Genomic DNA, 14,117 nt, shown 5'->3' with positions numbered 1-14,117 from the left:
AAAGGCAGTATCATAAGACTCTTATCCTCAATTTGAAGGAATTTCTTAAAATTGAAAGAACAAGGCAAAAAATTATGCATTTAACATAAGACATTTTGGGAAAATCCTCTTTCACCCACCTCACATTGCAATCCCTTTCAGCTTCTGTGAGAATTTTGGTTCTACACACTGTGCAAACCAGTAAGGACAAATCTCCAATAGGCAAGCAGAAGCCCAAGTGGCAGTTACAGGTCAAAAAACCACCTCCAAATGAAAAGAATTATGTTGTGTACTTCTGGGTAACCATAAAACAGACAGGCAGGCTTTTAAAGGAGCAGACCAATGTTTTAAAATGAGAACGCAGTAATAGCTGTATTCCCCCTCAGAGCTTTCTATTACATCAGAGCCTGAAACAAAATAACGCTACTTGAGACCGAAAGGCATGCATCATAGTGTTTCAGACCCGAATACTATGTTTCCATGAAAGAAAGAAGCTATACTGCTCAGACTTTTGCCATAGTCTAGATTAGGGTTTACTTACAAAGGACTATTACGCCTGAGCAAAGCAATAAGCACAGTTAGAAATGGGATCGATATAGTCATCAAGTTTGTATTAAGAGAATGAATAAACTTGCATTAGACAAGAATTTGCAGAGCTGACACAGTGCCCTTTCAATTCCTGACTTCCAGTAAAAAGGAAGACAACACAGGCAGATTATTACTTTACTTTAGAAAGAATTAAGAAAATTGCAGTAAACAGCAGTCCAGGCAACTCACAGAGGCACTGCACATCGCTTGTGTATTGCCAGATGTTCGCTCTACATTCAGACATACAAGCATCTACACAACGCCTGGCACCAACGTCTTTATTCAGATTTTGGGGCATGTCTCAGATTAATAACACTAGTAGTTTAACAGAAACTCTATTTTGAAACACTTTTCCTTTTTTTTTAACTCCCATTTTATTTAGGCTTAATTGATAAAGATGTAGTATAGGATTCTTGTAATCTACCACAGTGGACATGCTTCTCTTCCTGTGAACCATTTCTGTGTACAACAAAGACTCTTAGTTGCTTTATAACAAGTGCTGCTAGGAAAGACATAAAAGCTTTATCTCATTAAATGTTCCAGACTCCTCAGCAGCTGAAATTTCTACAAAAGACCTTTCCCTTATAAAAGGGATTTTGCTATATTCATTCAAAACAACTGCCTGGAACTTCAGAAATCCTGCCTCATTTCACAGGAGCCTAACTCTTAGAGATCACAGAAATGAACCACAGTAATACAGTAGTCCATGCTATTTCTCATCTGGTACCTTCTCCTTTCAAATGCCTTATGCCTTCTCTTAAAGTGCAATCTGAAACACAACAAGACAACAAACTGCACTGTAATCCATGGAAAAAGCAGCCAGACCACAGCAGCAGGGTGCTGTGCACATGGGAGACTCAAGAGCAGCCTGGCAACTTCTAGCACAACAAGAATCCTTCTAAGTCAGAACAGACAAGACAGTTGGGGCTGAGTTACTACCTTCAAAACATCTTAATTTAAAATTATTTTTTCACTTATCTGCAATATATGAAGACTGTAATCCAGATGTCAGCTTCAGCATTAACATCTGTTTACACAAGGCCTACTGAACTTTTGTGTTTTCTGTCATGGCCCCAGTAGTTTACCCATATAGAGATCTTCTGCAAGCCCATAAATACTACTGATGTAGATTCTTAGAATTTTTTTTCTTTTAAAGCTTTGCAGTTCACCTTTAATGCTGAAACATCCTTATGATGTGCTTAGTTACATACCCCAGCAAACAATCAAAGGTGTAAAGAAACAATCAAACTGCATCGGATTTTAAGGTAATGGAAACAAGGAGTAACCAGAGCTCTAGATACAATTGCATAAACAAAGTAAGAAAAAATTAGATTTTACAACACATTAGCTGCCCAGGAGCAACTGTTCTGGTGAACAACAGACAGGAAACAAGCGAAGGTTATAGAAGTCATTCAATGGACATTCTGATTTTTTTCTTCCTTGTTTGTATTTTCAAAATAATTCACAGAAACAGTATTTACTAATACAAAGTAAAATAAAATTTGTAGTCTATTGGCTAAAAATAAAGGTATTATTTATATTGCATCAGTAAATACATATGTTTAAAACAAATTAATATTCCAGAAGAACACAAAGAAAACCCAAGTTCCACAACTGAATTAAGGCAGCAATTCATGACAACTGCCACCAGGGGGCAGGATTACACTTACGAAGTCACTGTACCTCTTTTAATGTTCCTTAGACCTTGTAAGACTTGAAACTGTACCCCAGAAAGAGTAGCAATAATATGTAATGTGCGACTACTTATAACATTAATGCCAGTACTACAGAGATCTCCCTTTATCAATAGCTAATTCATGCTCAGCATACTGTTCAATCACTGGCAAATATAAAAAATGCCCTCAATACAACTTATTACAGACAGGCAAGAAGACTTCTGATTAATCAAGTGCTTTGATTTCATAGTAGAAACATACAGAAGTATCTTTGAATGGATTAACAATTTTACCTCATGTTTTCATTCCCCCCACCCCCCTTTTCTTTTAACTTTTAGACATCTGACTCCTTCACAAAAATTAATACGCAGACCAGCAACACTGCTTGTCACTGTTCTTAGCCTCTCCTCAATTATCTAGTTATGTCACAACTGACTGTATGAAACATAGCAATTAGGGTTACTTGGGAAAATGAATTTCATTTGTGGGATTTTTGTGTTTTGTTGGGTTTTTTTAATACTCCATAAACAAAAAACATTCTCAGTTTGTGATGAAAATAATTACAATCATCTAACTACAGTTAATAACTTCTGAAGAATAAAAACTAATGGCTTTTTAAAATATCATGGCTTAATACACTTCTTAATATATTAATAGCACACAATAAAGGATTTCTTCATGTAGTGGTTAAGGTTGAGGTATAGAATTTCATTAACATTAAAAAATATTGGGAAGAGAGTCAATAAGGGGGGGGGGTGGGGAAATAACCAGGTGAAACAGTCTTTCAGTCATACTGTAAAATTGAGGCATACAGAAAATATATGGGGGCAATTTCACCTTACAGTTATAAAAAACCCCACAAATATAGCTGTTGGAAAAAGCCTAGCTTCCCTTAGTTCCGAGTTGAGACCATAACCTTAAATAGCTAATCACCATTATCATTTAATGAAAGACCATGCAGGTAGGTGTCATCCTTGGTCAAAGTAAGTAATTTGTTACAAAAGGCAAGCTGGCCACATGATGGATTTATCAGTCTCCAGTTTGGCTACTACCTTTGATAATGTATGTATTTAGAAAGGTGGCAAAAAAAAAAACCTGAACAAGAGACTGTATTTACAATAAAATTCCTTCAAGACAAGAATTCCTATATAAACATTCACTGGTTCCTACAAGTTTCGTATTGGCTTATCATTGTGTGTCTGGTAAATTTCCTAAAAAGCAAAATACTCATCACTGAATTTTATCCAATTCCCCAAAAGAAGGGGCTGAAGAATTATAAACATCTGACTTATTTTATCAACTGCAACAAAACAAATTATTTATTACCTATTTTACTTTGAAGCATGACAGCCTTGCTTTCAACATAATTTCTGACAAAAACCACTAAAAAGAATACCAATGTTCTAACCAACGAGGGGAAAGATGAATCAACAAGCCTGTGTTTCTACAAATGGGTCATTTCTTAGTATTCTGAAATGGAGGCCATGTATCTGAAAAACGTAAGCACAGCAACATTTCATGCAACTTCAGAATTATGTTGTTACAGATGGAATTCAACTTATTCTCATCTTCTTCAACCAAAAAGGCCTCAGATCACTTTATTTACAGGGTGGACGTGAATTTAATTAGAGCTTTTAATAATAAAAATAACATTACAGCTGACATGAAAAATATAGAAAATTCAGTTCCTAAAATACACACATTCCTAAACACCCTGTTTCCTCACTGCAGATACCAACCGACTGTAATGAACTGGAATTTAAAAGAGCTTATTAAGATAATAACTCTCACCACTTGAGTTTCTTCTTCACCAGATCCAGTATCACGTTACTATCATCATGTTACTATTCACAAGTTTTGTGTTGCCTGCTTATGTCTTAGAAAATAACTCTGAGGGAGGTAAAAAGTCTTTTTGCATGAATGAGAATAAGAAGTGCCTAGAAATGCACCCATCATTGCATTTTTGAAAAAAATCTTCAGTTATGAGGAAATCTGCCATTTTGTAAAAGGCACATTCAGAAGGCAGTCTGGATGTAATTCTGTTGTCTTTAGTAGCTGAAAAATTGCTCCCTGATATATTCTGTAGTCACCTACAGAAATCTTTAAAGACTGAAGCGGGGTAAAGTCAAGTGTTTAGATGTGGGAATTCATTTTAAAATAAAAGCTCTGAATTCAAATGATACTAACAACAAAACACTTAAAATCAGAATATATCCACAATTATCATGAGGCACTATGACAGATCTTTTCTGTATTCCACCTCCTCGTGCAAAGATGTGTTTCTTAAGCTTTTGCAATCAGTCTTCAGCACTGCTTCCTACCACCTCAGAAGTGATCAAAATTTCTTAGTCTTACTTAGTTACATATGTAATACCTCTCACTTGTAAAAATACATGAACATCAATGCCACTGTCAACTGTTTTCATGGGTTCATTCTTCACATACTGCATATTTCATTTAATAGTAATCACATACCATGGTGATGCATATTCTAAAAAGGTGCAGTAAGGTCACAGGCAGTTGTTCAAAAGTCCATTTGCTACACTCTCAGTGGCAAACTGCGTGCACATACCACCCTATCATCTTACCATACATAAAGCAAACTTGGACCCTTTTTGTCCTTTGCTACTTTAATTCCTATAAACCACATTTTATCTATGAAAAATACAAAATCTTTAAACTGATTATATTTTTCCTTCAACCCCTTGCACCTATCCCTGCATAAAAATGTTTTTTCTTTCCTTCACTTGCAGCACGCCCCAGCAGCTGGACTGGAATTTTCAATTCCAAAAGTGCTGGTCTCAAGGTTTGGATTTGTTTTGTTGTTTTTTTTTTTTTTTGGGGGGGGGGTTGGCTTTTTAAAAAAATCTGCATCACAAAAAACACACCCTAAGAACAATCACAACTGACCATACCAAGGGTCCATATGGTTCAGTATTCTGTATTTTCAAAGTAGTCAATAACGACTGTCAGGGGATGGGGATGTTTTCCCTGTACTCCCAAGTGCCTCCCTCCCAACACACCAGAAGAAAGTGAGGGTGCTTATCAACAAGGACAGGAGGAAGAAAGGACAGTGGGAGAGAAAAAGTCAGACTGGGGAAGAGAGGGACAGGCAAAGAATTCAACTTAAAAGGCTGAGACCAAATCTATGGAAGAAAGCGCACCTGGGATTTCATGAGGGAGGCTGGAAAGAAAAACTGCCGCTTTCACCTAGGACAAGTTGAGCTGAACAGTAGAAGGACCCCAATATAAGAAGAGGGAATAAAGCAGAAGAGGTTTTCAAGGGAAAGGGAGAAAAAAAATATTAAAAGAAGAAGCAAGAACAATGCTTGGATGAAGCTGGAAAGGCTGGGAAAGAAACTGGGCTTCAGAATGACTGAGAAAGGAAAACAAAGAATGGAAACAGACTAAAAAAGTGTAAGACTGAGATAAGAAACCAAGCAAGAGGAAAAGGAGATGGGCAAGGGAAGACTGACAGGAGCTATTACAGAGAAGGGAAGGATTTACAAAAAAACAGGGCACAGGAAAAAAGTCAAGGGAATAGGCTGGGAGAAGGAGCAAGTGAAGACAGAGCAGCTGAGCTGGGAAAGAAAAGTTGTTCCAGTTTTCAGGGCATGTCTAGACTCCCACTGCAGTAATGGTTTTACTTTTCTGCCATACGGTGTGACAGGTCAGGGACACATTGTCTCGTGTGTACATTCCCTTAGGCTTCACAATAAGCATGTGTAATACTAGTATGGAACAAATGTTTGTTCCAAGATGCAGCCACCTTCTCTTCTAAAAGGCTAAATCAAGAGACAAATGAAGTATTCTACACCAAAGTTACTTCAGCAACAGAGGCTCATTTGGTTAGTACACCCCCTCTTACTTGTTGCCAAGCTTAAAATTCTGGGGTGTGTTCTGCAGAACTGTTTAGCACAAAGATCTGCAAAACAGGACCCAGACTGTCACCACAGAAAGCAATTGAGACACAAAAAATTACTTTTTTAAACTAGAAACAATATTTACTGTAATCAGATATTCCATGGCTATTTCTTGCAAGCATGTTCTTGACCCATAGTTATGAGTGAGGTAGTTTACTCCTCACAAACATACAAACTGTTTTATTTGGCATGACCAAAGTTCCGTATATGCTACCAGCCTTCGATGTTACAGAGATGAGCAGTAGATGCCAATGTGTGGTGGCCTGACCCCTGCCCACAGCTAGGCACCCCTTCCAGTCACTCACTCACTCCACCTACCAGCAGGACAGAGGAATCAGAAGGCTAAAAGCAAGAAAAATTCACGGGCTGAGATAAAGACAGCTTAATAAGTGAAAGAAAACAAAACAAAGCCCCTAAACAAGGGATGCAAAAGCATCACGTCACCACCTCCCATCAGCGGACTGATGCCAAGCCAGTCACTGAGCAACAGCTGCTTTGGAACTCATTAAAACATAATCAACTTGTTAAATAGTTGCCCACAGAAATTTAGTAGAGCTTATGCACAGCCACAACTCCAATGGCAACACGACGCATTAATACAACCATAATGATGACATTGTTACAACAGTTCATATATCTACTGCATTATTGATTATAGTAGCCATCCCATTATGTAGTCAACACAATGCTTGCTTTAATGGTACATGAATGATACCAGTAATAACATGAAACAGCTTTCTCTAATATCATGTCTGCTCTTTCTTTCCTTCTCTTTTTGAAAACAACGCACAGCATTGCAGTAAACACGCAAAAGAAAAGTTGAAAGAAAAGTTAGGAAAAACATTACTTCAGTCTTACCTCAGAACTGTAATCTTCTACTGTGGTGGAAATTTCACTTTCCGGCTAAAATAAAATATTAAAATATTTACAATGATGGCACTCTAACAATATTAAAGAAGACATTTTCCATCCGTTTCTGAGAATGCAGACAGTATTTGAAAATAGTAAGGTATACATGAATTTGATTAGAATATATCTATATCTATATATCTATATCTATATCTCAAAGGCCACCTTCACTTTCTTGAAATCCCAGCTTAAAAAAAAAAGTTACTTTGCTATTCTATGATCATGGAAACATTGTAATTATCTGACAAAGTCTTCTTTGCTATACTATGATCATGGAAACATCATAATTATCTGACAAAGTTTTCTAATAAAAATACAATGTACAGGTACCAAATAATATTTGGAAATATTACTTGTGTTATTTTTTTTAAAGTAGTAAGGAGTACCAAGAAAAGGACTTTTCTCTGGTAGAGCTATTTTACCCAATTAGCAACATTGCTGGCTTAAAAACATCATCACCATCATCTATCGAACGTCATTTTCATACAGGCAAGACTTTTGATGTTGACTAGAGTTTTAAAACAAACACTCATATTCTCCTTCAGCTTCCATGGAAACCAAGGAAAAGTAAAAGTGACCAGGAAGATCAAGGACATCTTGTGATCTAATAAATCAGAGCAATTAAAGGAACAAAGTCTTAACAAAGTGAGCATAAACGTGCCATGAAGGACACTTGATTTAAATACAGAGTATCTTGATGACCTATATACAATATATCAGGCTTGAGAATCAAGATGTTAGTAGGAAAATATGCAAAATCAAATTATCTACAAAATGTGCCCTACTGTGGAGTAAGTACGTACCCTTTTGAACTCAAAAGGCGTAATTTTGAGTTAAAACTACTTTAGCAAAAATGAAGTGTACATAATAGGCTTTTCCAAAATTCATTTAACACATTAACCAGCCTCACATTAAATCAGTTTTCATTTCGCACTTAATTCTGTCAGTCTTATTTTCAAAGGAACATAGTCAGTTTTATATCAGTAGACATGAGTAAAATTTGGAACTGTCAGCTGCATTTTGTTTTGTATTTTTTTTAAAAAAAATCTGCCACTCAGACCTATTGGACGTCTGCAGTTTTTATAGTCCCAACATCATCGATTGTACCTATTTTGAATCCAGTATGCAGCTCCACAGTGCAATTAACCTAAAAAGAGGGTATTATGTACAGAGTACTCAAACCTAATTAAAAATACAAACGTGGAAGCTAAAATTCATACAGTGGTCCACCTTAAAAATAAGTCAAGCTAAAACAGAAATCAAAACTATGGTTTAAAACCACAGGGTGACAAAAGTGTTTCTGCTGTGGAATATACAATTAGTACTTCACAATATTTAATTTTTATATAAATATATATTGTATTCCTATTATATACACTTATATGTATAACTGTGTATATAAGCATATACACACACAAATTTTACATTGTATTTGTCATCTGTGTCCTTGTTCTAGGACAAAGTTCTCTGGAAGGAATAATAAAATCAGGGAAAACCACATTGTTACTTATATACATATATACTTATATACATGACAAATGTATGGCTTTATCACACTACAATTTTTCATTGTTTGTTCCAATTCAGAAGACTTCACAAAGAAATATTAGAAGTATTCCTATAAATGTACATATTTAATTCTTTAAGTTCTTTATATGGTGCATGAAACGCAGCTACTTCAACATGCAAAAAACAAGGACAAGTAGTCTGACTTCTTATATAGTTTTTCCTTGTAATGTTTTTGAATTATATAAACATCTCCTTGTTTATAAGATGACAAATGAATGTTTAGATCCTGGGATAAACACAAGCCTAGTACATAATTACAGTAAAAGGCAAAGAACTTGTAGATCGAACACATTAGGTTAGAGTGAGAAAATATGATCTCACAGAAAGGTGATTACTGAAAATAATTCTCTATTTTTTCATTATAATTTGGCCAGATGCTTTAAAAATTAATATATTGCTGGTCTTTTCTAAATACCAATCTAAAGAAAAAGAACCTCTAAAATAGTTTTTAAAAAATTATCAAAACCCATAGTGTTCCATCAGTCTAGGTGTGCAATACCTGTTAGCAGCATAAATATTCTAAAATATCTCCTTCAATCCTGGATCTAGATATTTTTTTGGCTGTTAGGATCAAGTATTTTTGCTAAGGGATTTATTGAAGGTAAGTACAGAAAGATGGCTAAATGAACTCAAGTTACATGGATCTGATTTTTATGCTAAGGGGTTCATCCAAACCCTGCTAAAAATCAATTTAAAAGACTTAAATTCTGTGAGGTCACACATTAAACTGTAAGACTTAATGCTGTTTTTTTGCTGCCAGACTCAATAACATTACAAGTAGCCAACAATTTACAGGCACTCATCCTGCCCTCCTAACAGCTGTGCCTAAGACCTGATCAACCTTATTTCAAAATCCAGTACCTTCCATTAGCCATCCATTCTGTATGCTTTAGTAGTTCTTTGGTCAACAGAATTAATTATGTTGTATACGGATCAGCTGTCCAAGCCACAGGGGTCCAGTTTAAAAGGAACTGCTTCAAAAAGTTCATATATACCCACACTGTATTTATGGAATTTGAAATAGCTATCTGTTACACTGACTTCAGGCTGTTAGTTTGCATGTATTCTACCATCCACGCCCCAGAACATTCTCTTGCTACAAACAGTTCTCCTCTTCTGGCAAGATGTTTTAATTCTTTACTTACTATTTTCTTCACTGACAACGAGGTTGATAGTTGCCTATAGTCTTTCAGATGTTTACTCTGTATTTTAACTATCTCCATCAACTCTGCACATAGTACCTTTAGTGATAACACTTAAGGATTCAGAAAATTTAACACAATTTCATCTGTATACATTCTGCACAGGAAATACTGCAAGATGATACAAAAAAGGGAATAATCAGGCTGTGGAACACAGAAGTTTCATTCCAGAGTAACTTGCTTCTGTACGCAGTTAAGCATTGCTCAGAAGTTGTGTTCTTTGGTACTGGATGCCCAACATTATCACAGCGTTCACAAAAGAACTCATATATGAAACTGGCCACAAGAACTGAAAAGTTATTTTTCTGTTTCTTTAGAAAACTTTCATATGTAACAATAAAATGTTTGGCAAGAACAGACATCCAGTATTAAACTACTGCAGCTGCAATGGATGAGAGTATTAAAGGGCAAGAACCAAGACCGAGTATTCATGGAACAGAATTCTACCTGAAGTAGATTCTTTGACCTTTTTTATGACCTCAGTGTAAACTGTTACAAAAATGGAACTCCAAAATTCTGGATTCATTCCTGAATGCACAATAGCCAGTGTCAGAAGCAAAACCAAGTTATTTTAGCTTGGCCAGTTTCACATGGGTCACTAGAGATCCATAGATGATCACAACCTGAGTGAGACTAAGGAAGAGGTCCATGACTAGGAAGAGAGGCCAAGAGAATGTAATCTGAAAATCCCAGTCATGAAACCCTCTCTTTAGGTCATTCTGAACTTTATGGATCTTTAATATTTGCAGAACATTCTGAATATGATGTGCTATTATAATATATTAACTTGCCACGCCTTTTTTAGTTCTTAATCCAAAAATCATTCAATTCAAAGGAATGTATTCCCTGGTAATTTATGACCCAAACCATCTGACTACAATCAGATTTAAATAGAGCACATCTCAGTGGAGATAAACCATGGCCAAATATGCATATAACCTGCAGTGAGTTACCCCACTCCTCACTGTATAAATTTCCTGTATCAGAAAACATCATAATTTAATTAGGTTTCTATTCTTTGATAATATGGCCTTATAAATGTTTAAATTAAAATTAAATACTCTGTAAATCTGGCAAGACCATCTTCAATGCAGGTAACTTCCATGTCAGTAAATCTATTACAGATCAGTATTTACACAGAGAAAGGAAGGCAGCATACCAGAGGTTGTCTCATGCATCAAAGTAAAATGGCAAGATATTCTGGCAATCTTTTGGCCAGATGGTGAAAGGGAAGATGACTGATTTCAGTCAGAACCATATGCTGCTGAGAATCTATTATCTTCTCTTGGGGCACTGACTTTACTATTGAACAGACTATTTCCAAACATTTTTTTATCTTTACTCTCCAATTTAAAAATATTTTTCAAGGGTTGCTACATTGTCTGAAGTGACTGGGCTAATTGTCCCTACATTTTATTTACCCACCCTTTTCTTCCAAATCCTTCATCACATTGTACTTCTTAGAATAGCTCTTCTCTAGTCAAAGCCTTTGGCTGCTCTTTGCTTTCATGTGTGTATCATAGGAATGCCTTACCCACTTTCACCACCTACACTTTTCCTCAATGAGGCAACCTCTCTGTGTCTCCGCACTGGTTATGTTATTGTATTTCTGTCATTTTCTTAGTTCTTCCCAAGAATCCTACACAGTGTCTCCCTTCTCACTCTAAGTTCTTTGCCTGTCAAATCTCAGGCACTAACTGGAATAAGTTATAGAAATGAAACAATGAACATGGAGCTTTATCACCTGTTTGAGCAAACAGTTAAGTTATTCTAAAACTATCGCCAAATGGATTTGTCCTGTGAAAAACAAAAGACGAGTTACTAATCCAACCTTAGTCAATTAGCAGGTATTCTTCACCGCAGAACTTTGAACTTTTCTTTTCTAAGAAGCTTTGTATAATAGCTTTTACTACCAGGTGACTCAAGGACAATTTTACTGTGCCACAAGTTAATTTCTTTTGCTTTCCTGGCATTGGTACATCCTTCCAAAGCAGTCTGCTCCAATGCATCATTTCAAGACTTCTCAGAGAAGGTGATCTCATCAGTTATTTACCTTGGAAGTGGCTTTTGCTTTCTTCCATTTTTAATTGCAGGAAGTAACAAAAATAAGCAATCCCTAAACCAAGAGTTCCATTGATCCAATTTATTTCCTGGGCTGTGTCTTCTACGATTATTTTTACTACTATATGGAAAAGGAAACTATAGATGTCAAGACCAAAAGATAACAGGGTGCGACAGAATAAAGACAAAAACCAAAAGGAACTAGAAGTACGATCAAGACAAAAAGCATTCAACATGAAACAAATTAAGACGCAGAGACTTTAACCAAGAAATACCAACTGGCATTTCTCTTAATAAATCTTGTAAATTAACTGTTCCTCTGACAGAGGATGGAAAACCTTATAGAGATTACAAGTAAGTTCAGACAGAAGGTAAAACGGAATGGATAAGGACAGTACAAAACAATGATAGTTCTTCCAGAGTTCTTCCAATTAGTTTCTGTAACATGAGAGATTACAGGGGAAGGGAGGAACCCTTAGGAAGACAGAGAGAAAAAACCTGAAAGGGATGACTGCAAAAAATAACATTGAATTCTCTGAACAGACTTTTACCCTCTCTGAACAGGAATTCCTCTAACTTCAGGTGGGCAATAAACTCCCAGGCAATAATTCCCAATAGGGACTAAAAGAACATACTAGAAAAGCTTCAGGGAGATACACTTCTATCAACAAAACTATCACAGAAGAGCCCAGGTGGGATTTTTAGATAAGACAAGCAGTATAGTCAGATGCTCTATTCTGTGGTACAGAAGGAACAATTCTAAATATGAATCCCAGTAAAAAATGAAATAAGTGGAAACAAAATTTAGCTAGAAAACAATCCTTCATGATGCTTCCAGTAATCTTGTCTTACTCTCCTGACACAGCAGCCTACAAAGATTTAATGTTGGGTGAAAAAAGCAAACAGCTCGAAGAAGCTGTCTGTAATTCTCCATCGCAGAGATTAGTCTGAAACTGTCTATTACATTGGCTGCCATTTCAGCTAAGCAAGTTCTAAACCAATTACTGTAATACAGGCTCTCTGTCCAAATCATGCCACTTATAAGACTAAAAACAGCAAGTTGTGAGATTCACTGTTTCAGAATTTTTCCTCTTTCATTCATAATGCACAGATAGAGACTTTAGCAATCACCTTCCAACTCCAAAGTATCATATACTTATTTGTCATGAATAAGCAAGCCACAAACAACATGTAACAAAGCAAATTGCTCTCTCAGTTGGGAGCAGTGTTATTTTAGTGGAAGTGAACAGTTTTAGAAATCACTAAGACATGAGTAATTCAGGAGAGTCAAATTACAAATAAACACTGGTTACCATGCTTATTCTTTAAAACTACATTTAAAAAAAACCAACTAAACAAGAAAACCCAACAAGCAAAAAACCCCTCTGCATCTCTATATTTATTTATTTAAACATAAGTTGAGTGCTCCTGGGAATAAGACAGACCTCAGAAAAATCATACCCAACCTTAAGAATGTATCTATCTGTACAATCTGTAGCAACTGCAGCACAGATATTTTTTCCATTTTTAAAATCATCTGTTTTGCACTGTTAGAATTCAAAGGCCAACAAAGGCTGCTAGTACCAACCAATCTAATCAGACCTACTTTGAGCACAGGTTCGGACTAGATGACCTCAGAGCACCTAAATTATTCTATGATTCTGTACTTTACACCCTGTTTTTCCAATTGTAATAGAGATACTTATTCCGACTGAGAGTAAGCACATCAGCAATGTCCATCTGTAACATGCAATCATGATGTACCTTAAAATGTATTTAAGTTTCTTCATACAGTTATCATATTTATGTAGACTATAATAATCTTAAAACAACAGTTTAAGTGATTCCCTCTGAATAGCTCTCTGCCCTAGCAGTCCTCTGTCTTTAGCTGTAGCTAATCTACTGCATTTCATAAAGTACACTTCTCTCCTTTCCTAGAAGGTAATAAGTCTCATCTTCACCTATGAGAACAGTCACTGTGGTATTAAATACTCTTTGAAAAATTTATTACCTCCTCCAGGAAAAGCTCCAAGTTGAACAGTTTTAGTGAGTTACTACAAACAGTTGTGAAGCCCTAACATGATCTTTCTAAGTATGAAAAGCTACATATTAAAGGCATGCATCTATAAAGTTCAAAATAGCTAGTGTACTGACATACTGTAGGCTGAAAATTGTGAAATAAATGGACCTTTACATGTTTTTATTTGCAT

At 35.9% G+C, this 14,117-nt stretch overlaps 1 protein-coding gene across 11 annotated transcripts in view; it reads right to left on the bottom strand.

Moving 5' to 3' along the window:
• The window catches only part of AKAP9 (A-kinase anchoring protein 9), a 129,287-nt gene that overhangs the window by 78,147 nt on the left and 37,023 nt on the right, over positions 1-14,117 (bottom strand). For 10 of the 11 annotated variants that reach the window (XM_080383589.1, XM_080383595.1, XM_080383593.1 and 7 more), the window contains exon 3: positions 7,025-7,069. The exons of the other annotated variant lie outside the window; for it this stretch is intronic. In XM_080383589.1, the coding sequence (XP_080239715.1) occupies positions 7,025-7,069 (45 nt within the window). The remainder of the gene's footprint in view (positions 1-7,024; positions 7,070-14,117) is intronic. 11 annotated transcript variants of the gene reach the window in all.

Source organism: Falco punctatus (assembly GCF_963210335.1).
Source record: "Falco punctatus genome assembly, chromosome: 4".
Taxonomy (NCBI): domain Eukaryota; kingdom Metazoa; phylum Chordata; class Aves; order Falconiformes; family Falconidae; genus Falco; species Falco punctatus.
Note: the sequence above shows the minus strand (reverse complement) of the source record. Positions and strands in the feature narration are given on the sequence as shown.